Below are 22,705 nucleotides of genomic sequence, written 5' to 3'. Positions count from 1 at the left end.
TCAGGTTTTTTACAAGGCATTTTAAAGTTGTTTCTCTTCTTTCTCAACCAATAGGTTCGCCATAAAATGACACAGAAGGTTTATGCAATGAAGCTACTTAGTAAATTTGAAATGATCAAGAGATCAGATTCAGCCTTTTTTTGGGAAGAAAGAGATATCATGGCCTTTGCCAACAGTCCGTGGGTTGTTCAGGTAAGGAAGATGTGTAAGAGTAGAATAATAATAATAAAAAAGCCATAAGTCTTTCCCAGTCTTGAGCTGAGTTTGAATTTACATCTGAACTGAAATAATGATTTAGGTTCAGATTTTTCTTTTGAAAGATACATATTTACTGCCGTTTCACTGAGTTTTGTTTATTTGGCTGTGTTAGAAAGTGGATTAATTTTAGTTACTTGAAACGCATCATAAAATGGAATTAAACAGATTTTCGAAATGTCCACATAATTATTAAGGACAATAGAGAGGTTACCTTTTCAACTAAGAAAAACTCTATATAGAAATGTAGAAACAAATGGCAACATTATTTCCAGTTTTTCCTCATGATACAGTCAGCTGATCACAGGCAATTAGTATTAAGACTGCTTTAAGTAGTTACTGTCTTTTCAGCTGCAGTCTGGGAGATGGATGAGTGTACACTCCTGGTCTCCTGCAAGACAGGAGGTTGTAGTAGTGGTTTGCTTGAAACCATCTTCTGGTTAGTGGTCAGTTACTGCATCTCAGCTCAGAAGTAAAATGCAAGTACTAGAGAGCTGACTTCCTCAGCTGGTCTTGAACACCGTTGCTTGCAGCTGGCTCATGACATGTACTATCATCATGTTTGTAATATGAATTATACCTCTGGGAAGAATTAGTACTAAATACTGCAATTTGTTCTAACTGGTAAATTACACCAATTAATAAAATGAGTAGGGAAAGAGAAATTGCTTAGAGAAATTGTTAGTGCTTCATTTTGTTAAATAAGTAATCCATTTAAATGCTCTCACATATATTGCCATGCTTCTGTATATTTAATAAGCAAAGACTGGCCTTAAGCTTTCCATATATTCTTTGTAACACTTTACCTCATGTATGCAATAAATGTTTTACAGTGTTTTAATTATTTTTATTTAGATGTTTTGCTCTTTTGAGCATATTCTGTGTTCTTGCCTATATTCAGCAGAAATACTTAATCAAACAGATTAATTTTTATTTAGTTCTTTATTTTTGTTCTAATGACAGTAGTTGTGTGGAATTATTTTTATTTTTTACATGTAGTTGAAAGTAATGAGAAAATATGACACTGAATTTTCAAAGGAAAGCGTATTAAGCGTGATATAAATGTGTGCACATATATGTAAAAATGAAAGTGTAGTTGCAATTGTGCCTTCTCTGGTGAAGTGCATCACTGTGATATATTTAGGTAACTTGATCCAGTGGAATAGGACACTGAGCTGGTTTTAAGAAAATGTAGGTCCTGTACTGAGCTAAAAACTGGGACAGATCACACTACTTCTCTATGCCTTCTTTTTTTTATATGAAAAAGAAGTGAAACTAGAGCCCTCAATAATTCTGATTTTTTTTTTTTCGTCAAATGGAGTCCCTTGAGGGCAATAACAAAAGTGCTATATAGAGGCATAGCGTTGTTATTGTATTATACTAATATCTTGACATGTGAGAATACAGAGACTATTTTAGATTTGAATTTAGATTCTAATGACTAAACATCCAGCATTATCATATTACATATTGTGTGTGAAAACAAATACATATACAATATACATATTACATATTTGTGAAAACAAATACAGTGCAATATGTATGTATTAAAATACATATTTATAATACAGGTCTTATGTCACTAATATACAGTAAATTTTAATCTGAAGGTCAAATCTCCTTAGTAATGTTCCGGCCTTTCATGGTTCCTCATGCTCCACAAACTCCCTGGTTTTTATTTCCTCCTTTCCACTCAGCTTCTTTTTCAATTGCCTTTGAATTTTGTGTGGGTAACTTAAAGATGTGAAGGATTTTAGTTTTTAATGTAAGGAGCAGTATTCCCTGGGAAATAAGGTGAGAGACTTTCAGAGACTTTCCCACACCAGTCATTGAACATTTGATAGTAATGCTTTTTGCTCTTTTGGGCCATTTTCAGATCTGGTGATCGACGGGTGAAATCTCTAAAACTGCATCACCCTAGGTCTGAAATACATTTTAAAGAGATTAAATTTACTATCTTGCCAGTAGAAAACATGCTAGCTGAAACCTATACCAGACCATTATCGTTACGGATTTTTTTTTTTGTATTGTGTTATAGTTGTCTTCAGGATTTTTTTTTTCTTTCTTATTTCAATATATGTGTTGATTTAGGACAAAATCAGTAATAACAAGTGTTTTTGTAAATATGTACAGAGATGAGGAAGTTTATAATATCCAAAATTTAGAAACAGTCTGAGATGCTCTTCACTCTTGAGCTAATTTCAAATTGATACACGATGCTCCCTTTCTTAAATTTGATATTTTGCATTTTGACTCAATGATACTTTTTAATGCTGAGAAACATAGATCTATAGACACTGATACTACTAAAATAATCAGAAAATCTTTCTCGCTTTCTTAAAAATGAAAATGAGGGAGCTTTGAAGTTTGGCAAGTTTCAAGTTACTGTCATAATTAATAGAAAATGTAGATTATCTGAATATAAAAAATAAAGTTACTTTACATCAGTCTTGAAAATATATGCTGAGATTCGATGAAACTTCAAGATGAAAGTGCTTTATTCTTTTTCTTAGCTGTCTCTGAAAAGTCATTGCTCTTTTTTCTTTTTCTTTTTTTAATGTTGCAGCTATTTTGTGCCTTTCAAGATGACAAATACTTGTACATGGTAATGGAATACATGCCAGGTGGAGATCTTGTAAACCTTATGAGCAATTATGATGTGCCTGAGAAATGGGCCAAGTTTTATACAGCCGAAGTTGTTCTTGCTCTTGATGCAATTCACTCCATGGGCTTGATACACAGAGATGTGAAGCCTGACAATATGCTTTTAGATAAACATGGGCATCTGAAGCTGGCTGATTTTGGCACTTGCATGAAAATGGATGAAGTAAGTATGCAACTGAGTAATTCATCATCTATAAAACTGTAAATCTAAGGTTATTTTCTTCTGAATTATAATATCCAAAGGAATGTTCAGCAAATAGTCCACTTGGTTGCAAAACTGTTCCTTGTCTCCTACTTTTAAATGCAAGAGTACTTTAAATAGTGCAACCTTGCCTATAATAAACTTTTCTGGCACAGGGAAGAAGGAAGTAAACTTACTTTTGTTATTTTTGAAAGAATGTGTGTTTATGAATTTCTGAGGTTCGTTTTTTTTTGCCAAATGTCTGAAAAGCTTCTGAGACAACTCTTAGTTGCAGCATTAGTAGCCTTGGAACAGTTCATAAACTGACATTTTTCTGTAAACGAGAAGTATTTTATAAGCAAGATACAATCCCTATTGTTTTTTTACTGTGTCTAATTGTTGTTATAGCAGCCTCTAGTGGTTGTGAAAATGAGATCACAGTAAGGCGGCAATGGTATGTGATGTATTGTTTAAAATTTGTTAGCTATTCATTAAGATGTCATATACTTTAATTGTCCAGATTTTACCATGTACAGCTAAATACACAGTTTTCTAATGAGATTGTGTAAGGATTTTTTTTAACAGAAAGTAATACCTTATATTATTAAAGGAGACTTATAAATAAAGCTACCTGTTGTAGTTTGCACTTCTAAAATCTTCCCTGACAAAGAGTGTTTTGCTGTAACTTATACAATATATTCTTCCTGTGAAAAATTATAACAGATTCTAAAAAACCTATATGAATGTGTGTTATTATTTGCCTGACCTTCGAAAGGTTTCTGTGTTAATGTTGGCAAGGATGATCCTTTTAAGCTTATTTGCTTTGATGTGTTACTTTTTTTTTTTCTCTATTGTTTAGGCAATGCTTGGTATAATCTCTGCAATCTACTCAATTCGCATTTGCATCATTAAGTTAATGTATCTTCATCTGTTTCTAGAATTACTGTTTCTGGTTAGGGTTTTTTCTTTCCTGTGATGAGATATTAACTTCATTGAACAACTACAGCTGTTTGTTTGAGGTTCAGTAGTCTATTTAGTTTTTCTGATATTGTAGTTCGTATTCTAAAGGTAGGTAGTTTTTTTACTTCCACTTTGATGATTTACTTGCCTGTATTTTAGGGGACAGCATATAATTTAATTGAAAAAATCAAAAGGTAGTGCTTGATCTCTTAATTCAGTCCTTAAAAGAATTAATCTTGGTTTTGAGCCAATACACTGTAGGTCTTAAGCAAATACGACGTTCATCAGAAAAAAGCAATAAAAAAAGCATCAAAAAGTTCATAATATAAATTTACAAAAAAGGAGTGATCTCTTACTCTATTTTAGGGACCCCAGAAATGGTGAACCTAAGCCTTTTTTTCTTTTTTGTTGTCGTTAAAAGAATGGAACACTGAAATGTGGTTGATCGTATTAGAAATGTGAGAACTGCATGCACATTTCTCGTAAAGAACTATAGTGAGATCCAGTTTGGACTGGTCATCATTAATGAACCAATGATCTCCTAAAAAATTAACTTTTTAACAGATTACATTTTAAATTCTTCGTGTTTCTCAGACTCAGTGGAATGGCAAAAATTTTTTATACAGGAAGCTTTAGAAGTTGAGAGGTTCTGGATTGTCTCCAAATCTCATGCTACTTCTTACAAAACATGAACACATCCCAGCTGTGTAAATATAATATTGATGTTGGCAGGATAATTCCTAGAAAATATATGCTTACCCAACACTTACTTATTTTTTTCTGATTTGGAGTTCTTTTAGCATTTGTGCACATTATCATCTTCCTTATGCTCTTGAGAGCCCAAGAAAATTCTGCTGCAATTTGGTGAGAGACTTTTTTGACCTTTGCTGTGGAATTGAAGTCAACGTCCTCTTAATTCTTCCAGGCCAGTCCAGACACAGCAGAATTCCTCCATACCAGTATGTGGAAAGAACTGCCAAGTGTTTTAGTGATCTTTTCCAATGTAAAAGAAACTGGCTTGTTTATGTAACTCAGTTTTGATGGTTTTGAGGTTAATGGGGTGATGTTTTTTTGATTTTTTTTTTTTCTTTTTTTAAAATCTGCAATGACGTGTTTCTGTAGTTGAATACAGAATGGAGTTGGCCTCTAAGGGTCAGTAGGAATTGTAGTTCCATTTTGGTATTGAGGTGTGATAAGGTAGCCCAGGGTAGGTTTCATCAGACTCTAATCTTCAGGTTTTCTGTAAGAAACTAGAGTGTTGCATGGTTGGCTTTGATAGGTATCATAGAGCCAGGAACTCCTAGTGTTGCCAGGCTCAGTACATAATGCTGTCTTGTGCTAACTGAGCTTTTAGAAGAGCACAGATTTAGAAGATATCTGTTGAAAAGCCATGTGACTGAAAGGAGAGATGTTTACCATTTACGATTATTGCCTAAGCTCAGGCAGTTTAGCTGAACGACAGAACATGTTCCTCTTTTTAGAACTCCACTTATTTCTCATTGAAGCTTGTTCAAGACTGCTGGATCCTTCTTGCTTCGGTTCGTTGCCTGCAGGACGCTGTGCAAGCCTGGGTGCAGTGTTAACACCTGATCTGAGCTATCTTAATGTTCCTGCACAAGCACTCTCCAGCTCTTGGTTACTGAAAGGAACTTCATGAGGGAGTGAAAGCTTGATCTGGTGGATGAGGAATTGGTTGGATGGTCGCATCCAGAGGGTAGTGGTCAACAACTTAATGTCCATATTGGTGACAAGTGGTGTCCCTTAGGGGTCCATATTGTGACCAGTACTGTTTAATATCTTCATTAATGACATGGACAGTGAGATCGAGTGTACTCTCAGCGAATTTGCTGACAACACCAAGCTGTGTGGTGTGGTCAACACACTGGAGGGAAGAGATGCCGTTCAGAGGGACCTGGACAAGCTCGAGAGGTGGGCCCATGTGAACCTCATGAAGCTCAACAAGACCAAGTGCAAGGTCCTGCACATGGGTCAGGACAACCCCTGATATCAATACAGGGTGGAGATAAAAGGGATTGAGAGCAGCCCTGAGGAGGACTTGAGGGTACTGGTGGATGAAAAGCTGGAAATGAGCTGGTAATGCGTGCTTGCAGCCCAGAAGGCCAATCATGTCCTGGACTACATCAAAAGAAGCGTGGCCGGCAGGTCGAGGGAAGTGATTCTTCCCGTCTGCTCTGCTCTCATGAGACCCCACTCTGGAATACTGCATCCAACTGTGGGATAAGAAGAAGATGGACCTGTTGGAGCAGGTCCAGAGGAGACCCACAAAGATGAACCGAGGGCTGGAGCCCCTCTCCTATGAAGACAGGCTGAGAGAGTTGGAGCTGTTCAGCCTGGAGAAGAGAAGGCTCTGGAGAGATCTTAAAGCAGCCTTCCACTGCTTAAAGGGGGCTTATAAGAAAGATAAGGACAAACTTTTCAGCAGGGACTGTTGGGATAAGACAAGGGGTAATGGTTTTAAAATATAAGAAGGTAGATTTAGACTGGATATGAGGAAGAAATTTTTTATGAGGAGGACAGTGAAACACTGCAACAGGTTGCCCAGAGAGATGGTAGATGCTCCATCCCTGGAGGTGTTCAAGGCCAGGTTGGACAGAGCTCTGAGCAACCTGATCTCTAGTTGAAGGTGTCCCTGTTCATTACAGGGAAGTTGGACTAGATGACCTTTAAAGGTCCCTTCCAACCCAAACTATTCTGTGATTCTCTGATTCTCAGCCTAGGTCCAAGACAGTGAGTTATTCAGGTCTGATGGAGAATCCTGCCGAGGATGAAAACTGAACTGATTTGTCTTAAGCAATTAAATAATTCTGAATGATGCTAGGAAACACTACAGCCTCACCACCAAGTTGTCCTAAGGTGTGACAGCATGCCATACTGTCACAGAGTTGGGGCTGTTCAGCCTGGAGAAGAGAAGGCTCTGGGGTGATCTTATCGCAGCCTTCCAGTACTTATAGGGGGCCTACAGGAAAGCTGGAGAAGGACTTTTTCCAAGGGCGTGTAGTGCTAGGACAAGGGGCAATGGATTTAAACTGAAAGAGGTCAGGCTTAGATTAGATCTAAGGAAGAAATTTTTCTCTCTGAGGGTGGTGAGGCACTGGAACAGGTTGCCCAGAGAAGTTGTGGCTGCTCCATCCCTGGCAGTGTTCAAGGCCAGGTTGGATGAGGCTTTGAGCAACCTGGTGTAGTGGAGGGTTTCCTTGCCCATGGCAGGGGGGTTGGAACTGGCTGATCTTTGAGGTCCTTTCCAACCCTAACCGTTCTATGATTCTATGATTCATGTCTCATGGACAGCCTTTCTTAAAATTCTGCACTGCACATTTCTCACATAGCTGCCGGAGCCTCCTTTGAGATGAGTTCCAAGATCCACCTTGATCTTTTGAGGTGACGATAAAAAAACTGACCTGAGACTCTCAAAAGGAAGCTTTTTATGAGAGCTGCTATAGTTTTATATATATATATAGTTTTACTGCATAAAACAGAGGCTTAGTGTTTAAAACATAGGAGTAACACTTTGTCCAGAAAAAAAAGCACCCTTAAGATCTCTTCGTTGCTGAAGTACAGAAGGCAGAATTCATCGTACAGAATGTAGGGACTGTCAAGATGCCGGGTAATGCACAGAGAAGACTTCCCTGTCTGCTTGGCTTTGATGCCAGAAATCATAGAAGCTTGTCTGACTGTGGTATTAAGAGTATCCAGTACTTGAAAATCCATGCAGAGCAACACCCAGGTTCTTTGAACAAGTATGTAAATGAGGGCAACAGAAATCTGGGAATATTATATTCGGATTATAATGGACCAGCCTCCTTAGAGACATGGTAGAATCCCCATAACTGGGGGTTTTCAAGATGTCATTGGACAAGGTGCTAGAGAATCTCATTAGGCTCCCTTTCCCACAACAGATTGGGACAGATCATCTTTCAGGGTCCCTTCCACCCTGGGATGTTCTGTGATTCTGTGAAGGCATTTTTAGTTTTGTTTCTGAGACAGAAGGTAAGAATTTTATGGGGGGTAAGTACAATTAACTCCACATGCCTCAGAGAGATGCAGTGCATTGAAAACTGATGTTAGCACGCAGGACCCTTTTAACTGCAGAAATACTTTTTCGGGTTTTTGGTTCAATTCTTTGACATCTTGTCTGAAAACTTAAGGCATCATTACCTGGAGTTCTTTAGCGTTGTGATGCCATTGGAAAGAAGCTTTCTTGTTGCTACGTACCAACCATCAGACTTCGGTAGGGCTGGCTTTTTTTTGGCACAAGCTTTGCTTTGTTTGCATAAGGCTTCATCAAATATCAATGTGTATAACATATTAAAAAGTGTTCTTGTTTTGGTGTAGTAATTATAGATGAATGGGAAACAGGGTGTTAATTGCTTAGGTGTCGAGGTGATGAGGCTTATACTGAAGCTACGGTTTTCAGAGAAATTTTTCAGAGCTGTTTCAGTGACTTTGTTTTTAAAAGAAGCTTCTGACCTGAGAGAAGTGCAAGTGGCTTCAGCCAGTCTTCACTGACTGAGGACTCAGACTTTGCCTTGTAATTTTACATTTGGATAAGGAAGAGAGAGACATGCACCAGTGTTGGAGGTCTCATTAAGATGCCACATACCTACCAGATCAGCAGAAGCACGTGAGCCTGGAACAGTTTTTCCAGCGCCCAGAGTAAAGACAGGGTTAAGCTTCAGAGAGGAGCTGTAGGTTTATTCACAGAGTGCTGTTACGAGCAGAATGATCAAATAATGGTTCCAGTCACAAAATCATTTTTTTTATGTTCTTGACTTCAGATTTCTGGAGCCTTTGGGTTTTAGTTTCTTTCCCAGTGTTAAAATGTATTCTTTATCCAAAAGAATGTGATTGGACTTCTGAAAAGAATTACTTCATTTACTTACTCCAGGATGATCAAGCTGGATCTTGATCTTCAGATCTTCTTTCTGTACTGTTTCGTAGTACAGAAAGAAGTTAACCTATTCTTCATTTGGGAACTAATAAGTTAAACTTCCTTTAGGTTTCAGCTTCAGCATGGAGTTGTAGAAGCATTTGTCAGGAGGACACCTGCAGTACTCCTTACATCTCTGCAGTATTTAATCATCACTTTAATTTTTGACTGCCAGTTCATGACTTTCAAGGATGCTGGTTTAGTACATAGATAAAAGCTTTTGGCAGTTCATATTTTTGTGAAAAGAAATACTGCAATTTGATGTGTAATTTTTACATATCAATACAGTTCCAAAAGCAAAATATTTGTCTTCGTTTTGATTTTAGTTGTTGCTACTAATATTCTGTATTAATACTGAGGCAAAGCTGATGTCAAATTACACAAATAACTTTGTAAGATGACTTAGAAAAGACTTGAGGTTGAGAGACCGAATAAGGAGTGTATTTTTGGTAGTTCTCGAACTTCATCCAGGATTTCATTTCATTCATCCGTCTGGTCTCTCTGTAATGAATATAGTGAATTTGATTAAAGGACACAAGGCTTCTAAGTCTGAACCAGCACACTGGCAGATCTGACAATGCTTCTGCATCATTTAGCCCCTGCATTTTCAGTCTCTTAGTGTGAAGCAAAGATGATGAACACTTTGCTATCTTTTAAAAAGGAGCTTTTATTTTTTTTTCATATCTAAATAAAAACCAAGGTGTGACTATAAAAATTTACCTATAGCTTCATGTATTGTCTGAATTGGATAAAACTGTTAACGTATCTGCTTTGTAGGGCCTAAAATGCATAGCTTGTTATAAGTTGTTATTATTATATATGTAATATATAATAAATAATTATTTTTATATGGTTATTATATGTAATTATTCAGAAGCTCGCCCCTGAATTCAGTGAGATAAGGAGCAGTCTGATATGATGTGTAGCTTCATATTGAAACCAATGGTAAAATCATAAAATTGGTTAATTTCTGAAAGACGTAACCAAGAAGAGCTGCTATGGAGTAGGCAGGGCAGAACATGTTATCAGAAATTACCATTTTGGTACATTTTGTTTCTAGAGTGAAAAACAGAGACTTTCAAACGCATTCCTCAAACCAGATATTTTGGGCTAAATTTTTAATGTTTTTCTGGCCTGCTAATAGACTAATTGTTTAAAGACTCAGAAGTATTTTTAACTGAGCTGTTTGAATTCCTACTGTTGCACAGACAGGCATGGTGCGCTGCGATACAGCTGTGGGAACCCCCGACTACATATCGCCCGAAGTTCTGAAATCACAAGGGGGAGACGGTTATTATGGGCGGGAATGTGACTGGTGGTCCGTAGGAGTTTTCCTTTTTGAGATGCTGGTTGGTAAGTAGTAATTCCTAATGAGATCATCGTTGAGTCTCTACTCTGCCTTTAGCTGTACTTTGCTGCAAGGGGGCTGGTTGTACCTCATCTAACAGCTTCTGACGTCTGGCTGGTGCTGTGGCTTTATTCCTGTTCCCTTTGCTCTCTGTCGCTCCTGCGCCGCGGCAGCTGTTTGCGTGCTTGCTCCGTGATTAGTTCCCTGACTCGCTTCAGCTTAACATTGGTTCCTAGAATAGTGTTAACTGGGGTCAGCTACCCCACCATCTCCTGCGCGCTTGTGCCACCTCAGGGGCAGTAGCAATGGCTTCTTTTAGGTCCAGATGACTGTGGAAGTATGGCTCGATTCTATCTTTTTGTGCTTGAGTCAGGATTTTCCAGTGAAATACATCAGACTGCTATGGCAACTAACATGGAATATAGTCTGTTAAAGAGATGAGTCATCTGCATCTTAAAATACAGTGAGGATCAGTGTTACAGTCTGGTAGCAAGATACTGATTATAGAAGGATGGAATTGAGCATGTAATTATTAAAAATCCAAATCAGCATGTTCTAGGAATATTGCAGATCCCATGTTTCTGGTATCCTGAGCCAGGAAAGACATTTGCATATATGATGCTATTGCAATCACTGAATCTTTCCGAACTAAGGCATTTTGACTTACAGAAAGTGTGGTTTATAATTAATAGTCTCTCATAAACAATTTTAGCAATAAATAAAGTTTTTCAGTTACTAAAATGATGGACATAGTTGTCCAGAATATTTTCTCAGAGCCTCTTTTTTTCCTCCCATTGTATCTGAGAGAGAGGGTTCTCCTGTTTTTATCCTTTTAATGAAAACATTTTTTTAAAGTGAAAGTGGAGAGGTACAGTTTTTGCAGGATCTAGATTGTATGAGGGAGCCTATACCTGATTAGGACAAAAATCCATCTACATTTCAGTGCAGCACACTGTGTGTTTATTCTAAGGTTTCATTATGGGTTTCTAAGCTTAAGGGCTTTATTTGGTGTAGTTTGGAGTTGCGTGTTGGAAAATTTCTGATATTTCATATTTCCTCCCAATGCATGTAATTTTTTTGCTTGTATTTGCTCTAGACTGGAAATTTTGCTTTCATGAACTTTGTGATTTTTCACATACTTTTCCTGATGAGAGTGAAATAACAATTCTGTTTCGGTTTTAGCTGTGCCATAATCCCACGTGATTTTAACGCTGTATCCTTTCAGCTGAATGCTCATCTTCTTTCTGTGTGCTTTTCATGGAGCCTTCTTCCTACCTTTTTTTTTTTTTTCTTTAAGCTGAGCCTCTTTCTTCCTCTGAAATGGATATGTGATTTTCTATCTATGCAGTCTTCTTGCAATGTTAAAACCTGTTTCACCTTTATACTGGTAATTACAGTTACAGGGCCTAGATATGCCCTGTAATTTTTTTTGTTTCTTTGTTGTTCCCCAATCATCATATTCCAGTCTTAATGGGATTTCCTGTCTGACAGTGCAAAATCATTTCCTTCTGTGACTTTGTTTACAAACACACTATATGAGGCTCAGGTCAAATTCATTTGACAAAGTATCTAGAAAAACATGCAGCTTCTCTTCAATAACAATATAGCTTTTCTGGTCCTTGTAGTCGAACTAGGAATAATGAGACTATTCAAGACAGATCTTCTACATCCACATACATGTGTTAAGAGGCAGGCACCGATAAAATGGTTTGGAATATTTGATATAGGCTAACTTTGACAAAATCCTTAACCCTTTATTATCCTATGATATTTTGAGTATTGAAGATTACTTCTTTTTAACCCTCAACAACATGTAACATAAAACAACATTAGCATTATAATTTCCATTCTTAAATAAGCTTATCAGTTTCAAGATGCCATTAACAACAATTGTTTTTAAAAGCCTTTGCCAACCTTCTTGATAATATTACTTTTGATATTTGATAATATCAAATATTATCTTTTTTCTTGATAATATTACTTGATAATATTACTTAGATTCTCCACATCCCACACGTTGGTAGAAAGTATCTATTTTTGGATTTACGTATCAGTTTCTGTCTATGGTCTTTAAAACTTTACGCTTTGAAGAAAGCACAGAAAGTGTTCTGATGTTCTGATTTTAGAAAAGACACAGTGCTAATGAAAACAGTACTACTTTTTATTCTGCGCTTAACTAAAAGCTAAAATGCTGGTCAGAGGGTGAATCCTAACACTGCCTTAATTCAGTGACTTAGGGTCATTTTCAGATGTGGCCTAAATCAAAGCTGTTTCTGAGACCAAAGACAACTGAGAAGGGGAAGGTTTGGAAAAAGGGAGGCAACAGCAAATACCTGTGGAGTCAGTTGATTACAGTAATCCCTTCCCATCCCCCCTCCCCAAGATGTACTAGCAGGGCAACCTAATGAATTTACTGAAAGTCGAGAAGTTTGATTCAAGCTGGTACGTACTAATTTCTTATTTTGCCGTAGAATGACAGAAAGAGGCTGAAGGCAGGATTGTTGCATTTGTGTTACTTTTGAAAGCTGAATGTTTTTTGTCAGTTGGTCTGTTTATACATTTTTTTCCTGTGCCTCGCTTTTGAAACTTTTAGTACCTGGTTGGCAGCCTGCAGTCAGCACGTGGGCTACCCTGCCGGGTGATCCCTGCCCGCACGCAGCACCCCAGGATGGGGGAAGGCTCCTAGCTCACACGGTTCATTGTTCACCTTCTCTATTAAACTTGTTTTAAGTAGCTGCTAGAAAGGATTTATGTAAAAGTTGCAGCTTCTCAATTAGTGACCTGAACCATTTGTGTATTCAGAATGTTGTCCGTTAACTTGAATGTCAGTCACCTTTATCGGTACTGATTCTTTTCAGTTGTCCCAATTTTACCTTTCTTAAGGATGTGTCTGCAAGGAAACTAGACTCGACTGAAGCCTGTGCTGCAAACCTTTGTGTGAGGAAAGACTATAATTTTGAGAGCCACCTGCCCATGTTAATATGGTCACTCAAGCTTGTATAATTTATCAATCAAGAAGATTTTTTTAATGTGGGTTTAACAGTGCAGTAACAGACTGCGAAGGCTCCTGCTCAGAGCTGACTTGCCTTAGGCAGTGCCGGGAGTAGGCAGGGTTAGACCTGTGTGCCTCTGAAATGGTCTTTGGAGAGCTTTGATGGATTCCCTCCAACAAATGTGCATTAACAAATTTCTAATGGGTTTCAGTCCCTTATATTCATGGAAGCTTTTAAAGATGAGGGTTTATGTGGGTGTCAGCCATCATGTACTTTAGCAAACAGTGATAATGTTCAGGTAGAGCAAAAGATGTAATTCACTGGGCAAAATTTTGGTGGCGATAGGCAGGATGGAAAACAGTTTACTTTTGTAACATAGACGTTTTGGGGAAGGAATATTTTTAGTAATGTACATTATTTTGTACCCTGCATTCCAATATATTTTTTTTTTTAAATAAAAGACTATTTTATATAAAACTACTTGTAGACTTCTCTTTATATCTTTTTTCTTTTTCAGTGTATGTGACTTGAATGTGACTCAAAATCACAGTTGATATACTTTTTTTTTTTTTAGGAGATACTCCTTTTTATGCAGACTCATTGGTGGGAACATACAGTAAAATTATGGATCATAAGAACTCATTACATTTCCCAGATGATGTGGAAATCTCTAAGCATGCAAAGAACCTTATCTGTGCCTTTTTAACTGACAGGTAAGTGTATGTATTCTGGTACTATTTTTGTTTCTGATGGTATTAGCACATGTACATGGTAAAAATTAATTCCTTCTCTTACTTCTCATAGTCTCTGTTCTAATCTCTTCTGCAAAATCTCCTGCTCTCTATTTCTTTTGGTGTGTTTTTCCAGGTATTGTGTTTTATTTCTATGAGCAGTTCTGACAGCTCTTACTAACAACAGAATTTGTGCCAGACAAATCCTTCCAATTGCAATGTATAAAACAGTAACAAACCTGTAAGGTTGAAAATAATTTGTAAGCTCCAAGGCAAGGACCAAATTGTTGTGCTCAGTGTCTAAGCGAGTGTTACTCTAAAAAATGAAAGCAAATACTTTTATGAAAATAAACATTTATTTACTGAGTTCGTTTAAGCTTTCTTAGAATGCTTGAACTTTTTTTAATTTGCTTTGTTGTATGAATTGACAAGTACAGCTAATGAACCAGCAAGGATATTGTTTTGGCTGTAAATAGACCCCAGAGGTCTCCCTTTGTGGAACTGAGCCATTTATTGATACTAAGCTATGTAAGCTGCTTCTTGATCTGAACACTTAAATTTTCTTTAGTTCCGGAAAGCAGAGATCATCTTCAATTTCTCTGGTCTAAAAGAAGAATGCTGTAGGTCCATAGTTAACTCTGGATCGATGAGGTCGTCTTATGTTTTGCTGTGATCACCTGAACTTGGCTACAGCAGAGCATCTAGCCCTTATAGAATGAGAGATTAGGAAAAAAAATTTCTGTATAATGTTTTTTTGCATTTAAAGAGAGATTATTTGCTCTGTTGAGCAAGATTGTGGTTACTCAGGAAGGATGTGCTTTAACAGCATTTAGTAGCTAAAGGGTAGAGAGAAAATACGAGTAGAATTTAATAATGTAAATGTGATGAGGTGTACTTCCACTACGTATGTCCGTCTTCCTGTTTATATTTAATACAGCGCTTGAGTGATTTATTTGAAACAGATGCCTCCTTTCTGTATGCGTGATCACCGCTGAAGCACTTAAAGAAGGAATGAGCATTGACCCAATGATTTATTAGTTCTTTTGCACACATTGTTTTTATATCCTGTTCTTGTAGATAGTTTTAAGAGAGACTTCTTCTGATCAAACTAAAAGTTTCTTATTGCACTTAAGATTTACTTCACTGCAAATATCAGCAAAAGATGTGTCAGGGTTAGTTATGGGGCAGAGGATGGAATTCTTAAAATATTTATTTCAGTCCAGCGTTGAATAACTGTTCTGTGCAGTAAGTTAGACCTTCCTTCACTTGCGTCTTAAGGTTTGTCATGTGGTTTGGCAGACATGGAACTTCTGCAGTTTTTTTTCCCCCAAGGGTGTTGGTTTTTGTTTGTGTTTTTAGTTTTTTCTGAGTTTTTGCTTCAGTACTCTCTTTCTTACTTTACTCCCCACGTGGCAGACTCCAAATTCTGGACATTTTAGCAGTTGCAGGGAGAGCGCGAGCTAAGAAACAGAGTACATTTATATAAAGAAACTGCAGATCTGTGGTTGGTGGGTTTTAAATTTTTTTTTATTTGACCATCAATGTGGTTGACACAGACAATCTTTACTGAAAGTTTCTTTGCTGCTTATGAGCAAGTCAGAATTCAAATAACAAAAAACAAGTGCTATTTTTCCTAATGTGACTTTGGCTTAATTGCTATGTTTAGGGATGTACGACTTGGGAGAAATGGGGTAGAAGAAATAAAGCATCACCCTTTCTTCAAGAGTGATCAGTGGAACTGGGACAACATTCGAGAGAGTAAGTAAATTAGCTTAAAAGTTCTATTTTTATCCAGTATTTGCAGTAGTAGAAATGAAAGAAACTTTAGGCTGTATAAATTAAGTATTGTCTATCTATCAAGAATCTTGCTCAAGCTTCCATATTTATCGTTTGCATTATAAAAACTCTGTCAGTAAGGGTTGGTAAACACACGTTTTACCTACTGGAGTTATCCTCACCTTTATCATGCTTTTAATGCATAGATTTGTGGTTTTGAACAACAGAACTGGATATTTAAGAACTCTTAACTAAAAAGAATGCATGTCAGGTTCTGTTTCTTTGTGGCTTTTATTGTTTTGTTATGGGTCTTTTGGTTTTATTTTTTTGACTCTCTGTAGTTAAGACAGTAATTTTGACAGCAGTCTTGTCAGTTTACTGCTTTTTCATTTAAGGCATTGTGAACTTGATAGCTTTAAGTAAAAAAATTAAGTATGCCAGTTCAGATCACGAGCTCGATCGTAACTTCTGAAGTCATATGTTTACGGAAGTTTCTTAAAATAATGATTGTGTTTAGAATTTTATTCTGAAATGTGTTTACCTTAGAACATACATTTTGCGCATCAGATATTCTGTGCATTAGGCAACTAATGAAAAAAATAGATCGCTGTAGAAAAAAATGTTCACAGTAATATTTACAGATCTGCCATATGGTTAGTACGTACTTAACTAGCAGGACAACTTGTTTTACAGTCTTTTTAACGTTATAGAGATACCAGTGTATAGCAAGTGGCTGAATCTTGGAGTGAAGTTCATCTTTTCCTCCCCTTTTTATAGCTGCTGCTCCTGTTGTTCCTGAGCTTAGCAGTGATATAGATAGCAGTAATTTTGATGACATTGAGGACGACAAGGGAGACGTGGAAACCTTTCCAATCCCCAAAGCCTTCGTGGGAAACCAGCTGCCTTTTATAGGATTTACCTACTATAGAGACAATTTGTATGTGGTACTTTATTATGCATTTTTGGAAATACACCTGCAGGTTTTTCTTACATCCTATCCTTTTTTTCCACTGTAGATACATAATTTATTCATTGCTTTATCTTCATTTATGTCCAGTTGTGAAGATACAAAATGCAGAGTTTAAGTACCATGTATCATTTGATACTATTTTGGTTTGTTTTAATAACTGAACACAGAGTTATGCATAAAATTATGTAGTCTTTTAAAAAAGTCTTTCAGGGTTAAAATAATGATAGATTTGTAATTTAGTTCTAAAATGGCTTCTTGTTAGTAGCTTTAGAAAGAAGTTTACACACAATAGTACCTTGCTAGGACTCAACTTGAATAGTTAAGAAATAATTGTATTAATTAAAAAATTATAAGCTGCTATGGGTTTAAAAATCTATGTTATGCTTCACTTAAGAAAAGATGGAAATAAAAAAATGTGCTCGCACTGAAATAAAACAAGTTTCATATTGAGAATCACGTAGGACAAATTAAGACTTCGAAGAATTGATTAAAATGAGTTGATTGGCAAATTTGCCAGAGTTGTTGAAAACTTGAGTAAGAGCTGGAGGGATTTGTTTTTGTTTTTGACAGGTTGCTAAGTGACTCCTCTCAGTCTTGCAGAGAAAATGAATCTGTGCAATCTAGTAAAAATGAGGTTAGTGCCTTTTTTCGTAACTATTAATGGTATGATTAATTTTTTAAGTCAGTTAAGAAAAGACAAAGTCTAAAATAAGTTTTCAAGAAATTTTGAGGGGACGCTTTTTGTCTTGTAATGATCCTCGAAGAAAATGATACTTTCTATTTATAGGACAGTAAGTACATTATTTGAATTATGAGAGGAATAAAAAAATTCCTACATAATTTCTGTGAATGTGAAATATCTTAACATGTGTATTCACCAAATTGTTAACAGTAAGCCAGTTGTATTTTGAAGCAATTGTACTCAAGCATTAAGGTACTATAGTATAAAGATGAATAAATACAGATTTTTCTTTAATTTCTTTGGCGTCTAGAATTTGTTTGGAAAACAAATGTGTAAGGCTCTATTTGCCACATACAGCATCACTCTTGGGAAGGCTGTGAATTTTTAGTCCACAGTCTGAGTGATTCATGGCTGATTTATTCAGAGTTTGGAAAAGTAAATTGTTACCTGCAATGATAAAGGAATTTTTAAATCTTGCGCTCAGTTGAAGTGAGTGTATGGAGCATGTTTAACTAGCATTGGGAGATTGACAATTGAATTTAAATTTTTAAATGACAGGATAGTATATTGTTAACATATTTTAAAACTTACAACTCCTTTTCAATGTTTAAAAAAATAAGTAGAGGAAATGGATTAGGTATTGACCAGCATAAATTTAAATGCAAATGTCTGTTAGACTCCACTTTGTTCCTTCCTGTCATTGCTGAATAGATTTAGTTTTAGAGTTAGATAGTTTTAGAGTTTCCTTTTTGAAAAGAAATGCTACTGCTGTTTAAAAGGCATAATGTCACAATAGCGATATTTGCTTTATGTTGTGATAGTAAATGTAGTTGGTAAAGTTTTGTGGTTCATTTCTGATAACTTTTTTTATTTATATTTTCTCAAGCAATGAGTTTCCAGTTTAACATTCTTTTCAGTGTCCTTATTCTAGGAATCTTCTAATTGTAACAATTATAAAGTGTTTTAGAAAACCACATTTTTACATTTCGTGTTTGGGGGTATAGGAGGAGGGAGAAGGGAGGAAAATAAATGCATTTGAAATCCTGAAGACATGAGACGAATCAAAAATTTATTACTTATAATTTATTTCATGAATATTTGAGTACTTGACTCACGATTTCTTTGTAACGTTTTAGTAAGCAAAACAAAGCATTCCTAAACCTGAAGAGTGTTTGTTAGCTTCTGTATGCATTAAAACAAGAAATTCTTCTTTATGTGAGGTCATCAAGCATGCTTAGTAATATTCGCTGAATATTGTCCAATTTGGTCATGTGCCACCTTTTTATTTTTTAATTTTATTTAGAAAAGACTATCCAAATAATTCTGCTGCAGTGGAAAGTCTCTGTCTACAGAGAAAGAGCACAACAAAGGGCCGGTAACAATATTCTTTGCCCGTGGAAGTTTTATGACTCACAATCTGTCAGACATAATTCTGTGATGATTACATTTAATGTACCATGCAGCAAATTTCGTTGCTATGGATTTATATCTTTAAAATCATCAGGATTAATACCTGGTAAAGATGTAACCGTCTAGTGATGGTTTTAAAATAATGTAGTGGAAGACTGAATTTGTTTTCCTCGCTTTCCCTTTTTTTTTTTATTCAATTGAATTACACCTGTTTTATGTTATAGCATTTTTATATGTAAGCCATGCTTTTTTGACGTTTTACAGTTTCAGAAAAAACTAAGCAAGCTAGAAGAACAGCTCAGTAATGAATTACAAGCCAAAGATGAACTAGAACAGAAGTACAGGTGAGACTGTTTTGACATTTTGATATGTTTATACAGAAGTTTTATTACACCTTTTGTTTATTACACCTTGAAAGCCTTTTAATCCACTATGGGGATTCCTGACCCTGCAAGCAGACCTCTCTGTAAATTGCTGGCTTAATTCTTACTACTCCTGTGACTACTGGTTTGTTGGTTTTTTTTTTTTTTTCCCCCCTCCTTAACTCGCCATAAGAACGTATCTATTGTTTGAGTGATTTCCACAGTCCTTGAAGTTTCATGTGGTTGCTGAAAATAAGAGTATCTTACATAAAATTAATGACACACACATCCAGACATTCTAATTTCTGTATAATCAGCAGGGTTTAAAAATACTTTTCAAATTTCTTCAGGTCTACTAATACTCGTTTAGAGAAGATAGTGAAAGAGCTGGATGAAGAGGTAAGTCCATAGTTACATTTTATTGGAATTAGAACTTGAACGTTTATGTGTGGCTTTTTTCCTTAGGAAACAGGAAATTACCTTTGAGTAGCTATGTATTTGTAGCAAGTAATACCAGTTGATTTCTTGGTATTCACAAGCATGAAATTGTTGTCACTGTGAAACTGTTTTTGTTAGGATTTCTGTACTACAACTACACATTTGTTTCCCGAATTTGTTTTTTACCACGTTTTTAATTTGGAGGACAGCATGGTATAAATATCCCATAAATGGTTCTAAAAATTGGACATGTGAGAGTAAGGCTGCTAGAAGAGGAAGGCCATTCTTTGCGTTGTTCAAACAGTGTCAGAAGAAGGACCCTCTTTTTTTCCCCAGCTTTGCGCCTTAGTGCTACTACAAGTTTGTCATCTCTTTGCTGGATGTGTATAACTCAATCTATTGCTCATCCAGGCACATGTTAAGACCTTAAATTACCTGTGTGTTTCTGGGCGTCCAGAGTGGCTGCTAGGCAGGTTTACCAGATTCGTCAAATCCAAATGTTCAAACAGTCCTTAAATTGTAAAAGCACCTGGCCATAGTTGTCCTGGGCTGGATTTGACCACGTGTTCTGATAACGCTGTGTCTGATTACGCAGGCAAATAGGCTGTGTCTTTCTCCATTACAAATTAAACTGAGTGCATGAGCTGTGTATTTATCCTTTAAAGAATACCACTCTTCTGCCTGTAATTAGTGATGTTTTTTAAATCTATGCAGATAACTTCAAGGAAGAATGTAGAGTCTGCAGTCAGACAGTTAGAAAGAGAGAAGGCCCTTCTTCAGCATAAAAATACAGAATACCAGAGAAAAGCAGAACATGAAGCAGATAAGAAACGCAATTTGGAAAATGAAGGTATGTTGAACCATACTTGAAAGGGTTCTGTTTTGACGTTGTTTTTTAAAAGATAAAAAGAGATGAACTGTAGTTCAAATCGAAGCTTTTTCATGACAGTAATTAACAATGTTGAATTGTTTTTGTTTCAGTTAACAGTTTGAAAGACCAGCTAGAAGATTTAAAAAAGAGGAATCAGAACTCTCAAATATCCAGTGACAAAATGAATCAACTACAAAGACAGGCATGCCAATTTTATATATATATATATATATTTTATTTAAAGTAATAGCTCTTTGAAGTACACATTTTGTTAGTAGTCGAGGGAATTGAAATATGTAATGGATTTTTAAAAGCTGTGCTTTCTTGTCATGTTTTGATCTTCTGAAGTGCTCTTAAAATATACTCCTTTTTATTTCTTTAATCCATAAAATCTAGTATTCTGTAGTAGAAGTGGTAGTTGTTATATTTATTTTTTTTCTGAAGTATGTTTTTATCAATCTTTAGTTGGATGAAGCCAATTCTTTGCTGCGGTCAGAGTCTGATACTGCAGCCAGGTTAAGGAAGAACCAAACAGAAAGCACGAAGCAAATCCAGCAGCTGGAAGCTAATAATAGAGAGCTACAAGATAAGAACTGCCTGCTAGAGAATGCAAAACTCAAACTGGAGAAGGACTTTCTCAATCTTCAGTCAGCTCTAGAATCAGAAAGGAGAGATCGAAGTCATGGATCAGAGATTATCAGTGATTTACAAGGTATTCCTGCAAATCTGCCAACGTTAAGCTTGCTGCTTCTTTCAGAAGTAAATAATTTCAGAAGTAGTACTTTTCAGAAGGGTTTGGTGATGTTATTTGAGCTTCTGATTGTGACTAAATTAGTGTACTGTTCTATACATTTTTATGTAAGTGTGGGCACACGTTTAAGAGAAAAACGTGTGATAACAAGTATAAAATGTTATTGTTAACTTTTAAAATCACCCCAAAGGGAGATTGTTCGTAATAGTCAGAATGAAAAGCTGCTACATTTGAAAAATTTTGTCTCTAAGTAGATAAAATACATTCTTTTTTCAGACACTGCACAGGCTCATTGATATTTTCATCATTTTTAGGACGAATATCTAGCCTCGAAGAAGAAGTAAAAAATGGAAAGAGTGCATTAGCCAAACTGGAAATGGAGAAGAGACAACTGCAGGAAAAACTTACAGATTTAGAAAAGGTAACAGCACTTCTAAGTGAATATTGGTGTTACATTCTTACGGAATTTTTAAATTTGCACTTTTATTACTTGAGACATGGAGACAAAATCTGTGCAAAAAATAAGCCTTGTTTTCAATGTTTATTCTTATTCTGTGAATTTTTTGTGTATTAGTTTTGCAACTGGAGAAGTGGGGGGGAAAAAACATAATTTCCCTTATGATCATAATACATTATATTTCTAAAATACATACTAGCGTACTCCAGTGTGTACCTTAATAGTACAGTAGTAACATTTCATTTAATCTATAGGGTTTTTGTGGTTTTTTTTTTTTAAACGCTCAGTATTGCCAAAAATAAAAAAACTGCTGCTAATGTTTTTTTTTGACAAATTTTTCATTAAAACAAAGGTATTGGAAAAAATCTTCAAGAAACTTTATCTTTTAGTTGCTCTTATTACATGTTGGTTGTTAAGACAGTAACTTGATAATTGTTTGCAACTGGGCATGTCGTTGTGCATTTTTGGAGCACTTGGCTATCCATGGAAAAACATTTGTAGAAATGAGTTCTCAGTTAGCTCCTGAGAGTCTGAGCCCTCTCTTCTACTCTTACGCTTCCAAGCAGCATGTTACTGTTGCCCAAAACAGATGTATTTAATGTTTTATTTCAATGTAATTTTTTCTTTAACAGGAAAAGAGCAACATGGAAATAGATATGACATATAAATTCAAAGTTATGCAGCAGAACCTTGAACAAGAAGAAGCTGAACATAAAGCCACAAAAGCAAGATTAGCAGACAAAAATAAGATCTATGAATCTATAGAGGAGGCAAAATCTGAAGCCATGAAAGGTATGTATTTGACATGACAATTGTACTTGGGCCTAAAGTAGACAAAGTAGGCAATATAATCTTTTGATGCTAGTGGAAACCTAAGTGTAAGCTTTTTTCCCTTGATTCCCTTGTTT

At 36.0% G+C, this 22,705-nt stretch overlaps 1 protein-coding gene across 1 annotated transcript in view; it reads left to right on the top strand.

Annotated features, from left to right (window-relative positions):
• Positions 1–22,705, top strand: part of ROCK2 (Rho associated coiled-coil containing protein kinase 2) — a 110,813-nt gene that overhangs the window by 64,981 nt on the left and 23,127 nt on the right. The window contains exons 4-17 of the mRNA XM_086631398.1: positions 55–192; positions 2,822–3,082; positions 10,217–10,361; positions 13,924–14,062; positions 15,747–15,838; positions 16,634–16,793; positions 17,397–17,460; positions 19,183–19,262; positions 19,631–19,679; positions 20,433–20,568; positions 20,700–20,791; positions 21,055–21,301; positions 21,655–21,761; positions 22,430–22,589. Coding sequence (XP_086487524.1) covers positions 55–192; positions 2,822–3,082; positions 10,217–10,361; positions 13,924–14,062; positions 15,747–15,838; positions 16,634–16,793; positions 17,397–17,460; positions 19,183–19,262; positions 19,631–19,679; positions 20,433–20,568; positions 20,700–20,791; positions 21,055–21,301; positions 21,655–21,761; positions 22,430–22,589 — 1,870 coding nt within the window. The remainder of the gene's footprint in view (positions 1–54; positions 193–2,821; positions 3,083–10,216; positions 10,362–13,923; positions 14,063–15,746; positions 15,839–16,633; positions 16,794–17,396; positions 17,461–19,182; positions 19,263–19,630; positions 19,680–20,432; positions 20,569–20,699; positions 20,792–21,054; positions 21,302–21,654; positions 21,762–22,429; positions 22,590–22,705) is intronic.

This window comes from Tauraco erythrolophus, chromosome 2, assembly GCF_009769465.1.
Source record: "Tauraco erythrolophus isolate bTauEry1 chromosome 2, bTauEry1.pri, whole genome shotgun sequence".
NCBI classification, from domain to species: domain Eukaryota; kingdom Metazoa; phylum Chordata; class Aves; order Musophagiformes; family Musophagidae; genus Tauraco; species Tauraco erythrolophus.
The sequence above is the reverse complement of the archived record's forward strand: the minus strand, read 5'-3'. Positions and strand labels throughout refer to the sequence as shown.